Source organism: Austrofundulus limnaeus, unplaced genomic scaffold, assembly GCF_001266775.1.
Source record: "Austrofundulus limnaeus strain Quisiro unplaced genomic scaffold, Austrofundulus_limnaeus-1.0 Scaffold426, whole genome shotgun sequence".
NCBI lineage: Eukaryota > Metazoa > Chordata > Actinopteri > Cyprinodontiformes > Rivulidae > Austrofundulus > Austrofundulus limnaeus.
Window position 1 is genome coordinate 399757 of NW_013952828.1, and position 2053 is coordinate 401809.

The 2053-nt window shown below is 38.1% G+C and overlaps 1 protein-coding gene across 1 annotated transcript in view; it reads left to right on the forward strand.

Moving 5' to 3' along the window:
• Window positions 1-2053, forward strand: part of LOC106529189 (uncharacterized) — a gene marked incomplete at its 5' end in the record, with an annotated part of 8495 nt that overhangs the window by 2632 nt on the left and 3810 nt on the right. The window contains 2 exon segments of the mRNA XM_014024541.1: window positions 1325-1395; window positions 1477-2053. Coding sequence (XP_013879995.1) covers window positions 1325-1395; window positions 1477-2053 — 648 coding nt within the window.

Consider the following 2053-nt stretch of genomic DNA (forward strand, 5'->3'; position numbering starts at 1 on the left):
ATCTTCCTACAGGCTCTGAGAAAAATACATTCTTGTTGAGTTTTTGAAAAAATCCATGAGATTGCTGTAAACGTAAATTCCTGCAAAATTAGGGAAAAGCTGTGTCTATTACAATCTGTTGATGTGAACAGATGTCAGCACCTGTCCTCCAGACGTACGATGGAGCACGTGCCTGAACCAGCCAGTCACATTAAATACATCGTAACATTCATGAGGTACTTTGCATTGACTGTTTATGGTTGAGTGCAGGCGAGTAGATGGCAGAACCTGAGGCGAGACCTTATTCGCAAACTCTGTGTAACTGTAACTATAAAGGAAAATTGGTTGAAGGTGTGTGTATGCATGGTTATATAAATTAATTTGTTTGGCATTCACCATTTTCACCTTTTGGCCATATGTTTACTCTTAGTATGGTTTCCAAGCACTCCTTTATAAATGAGGCCCCAGGTCCTTCAGTATATTCAGGTAGTCAGAGGACAATGATGCTGACCGTTGTGGAACCAGACCACCTGGGTGCCTCTCTTCTGCGCCCATCGCTGTGGAACAGGATCAATCTCGACTTATCAGACCACATAACCTTCATTTGCTCCAGAGTCCAATCTTTTTGCTCTAATAACTTGGAACTGTTTCTTCCCATTAGCCTCACTAAATTGAATGGTGATTCTTCTTACAGCTACACAGCTATTTAGTCCCAATCCCTTAGGCTTCCTTCACATGTTTGTATGAAAATGCTCATACTGTCACTATTGAACATATCTATGAGTTCTACTGTCCTCTGTCTATGATCTGATTTCACCAAACTTTTAGTTGATCCACAATTGTCATTCAAGTTTTTTTTTCTGACAACATTCCTTCCTGGAAGATGAACTTTCCCCATTGTCCTTCAGTTTTTGATCATGTATTGACAGTTCTGATTTTAGTAGTTTCAGTAATCCCCTTAGATGTTTTCTTTTTGATGCCAATCATTTGACCCATAGGAAATGCATAAACATCTTTTCCACAACCACAAGATGTTTAAACGGGTATTTTTTAACAAATGAGAAGCAACGCACTGAAACTGTGAGAATAACTTGTCAGTTGAAGCATAATCACTTATACAGTAAATGTGGAATGGGAGGCCGTTACCTATTTCCTTGGTTAAATCCAGGTGGTGGCCTTTTTTCACCAGGCAGTGTATATATTAGTATAGTAACTGTAATATTACACTTTTAAAAATTATTCCCTTGATAAGTAATTGATTTTACTGTATGCTACTGGTTATATATTGATGAGTGCCAAGTTCTTTTGAGATAGTTAAAATATATGCATGTAAAATCTTTCACAGTTTGTTCTGGAGTTTGGCATGCATCCTGCCTTAAACAAATTTCCAAAAAGAACTTTCAACACCCATCACAGGTGAGCATTTATTAAAGTTTTTAGGTTTACTGACTTTAAAGTGTCTTGATAACATTTAAGTTATCTTTCTCACTACTTCAGGAAAAAGAAATTTTCAAATATTCTGGAAATGAACAGTTGTCAGATGAGGACAGCTCGGCACCCTCGGAGCTACATTACATGTCAGATAATTTGTTTGATGAGGACTATGTCCCAAATTCAGAAACCAGTGATGATTCAGATACAAGCATCCCGCTACAGTCTAGCCAGTCAAACGTTGGACAGATTCAAGGAAAACCAGCAACACCTGATCTTGACACAAGTGTCCCTGATGTACCCAGCACATCAAAACATTGTAGCCCTGGTCTCACAGATAACATGAGTGAAGATGCTGTTGAAACATTGGACCAAGCCAGTTCTATCAAAAATGATAAATGTCGAGGTAAACACAAAGTGGAATCCCAAATGCAGATGACAAGTATTAAAAACTACTGTTTTGTTTGTGGTAAGCCGCAAAGCAAAATTACACGCCATTTAAAAACGCACAAGGAAAATGCTGAAATTGTCCATATATTTTCCCTTCCTGCGGATTCTAAAGAGCGCAAATTTTTATTAGAGAAAATGAGAAACAAAGGAAACTTCAGGCATAACACTGCAGTTTTACTAAGCGGAGAAGGAC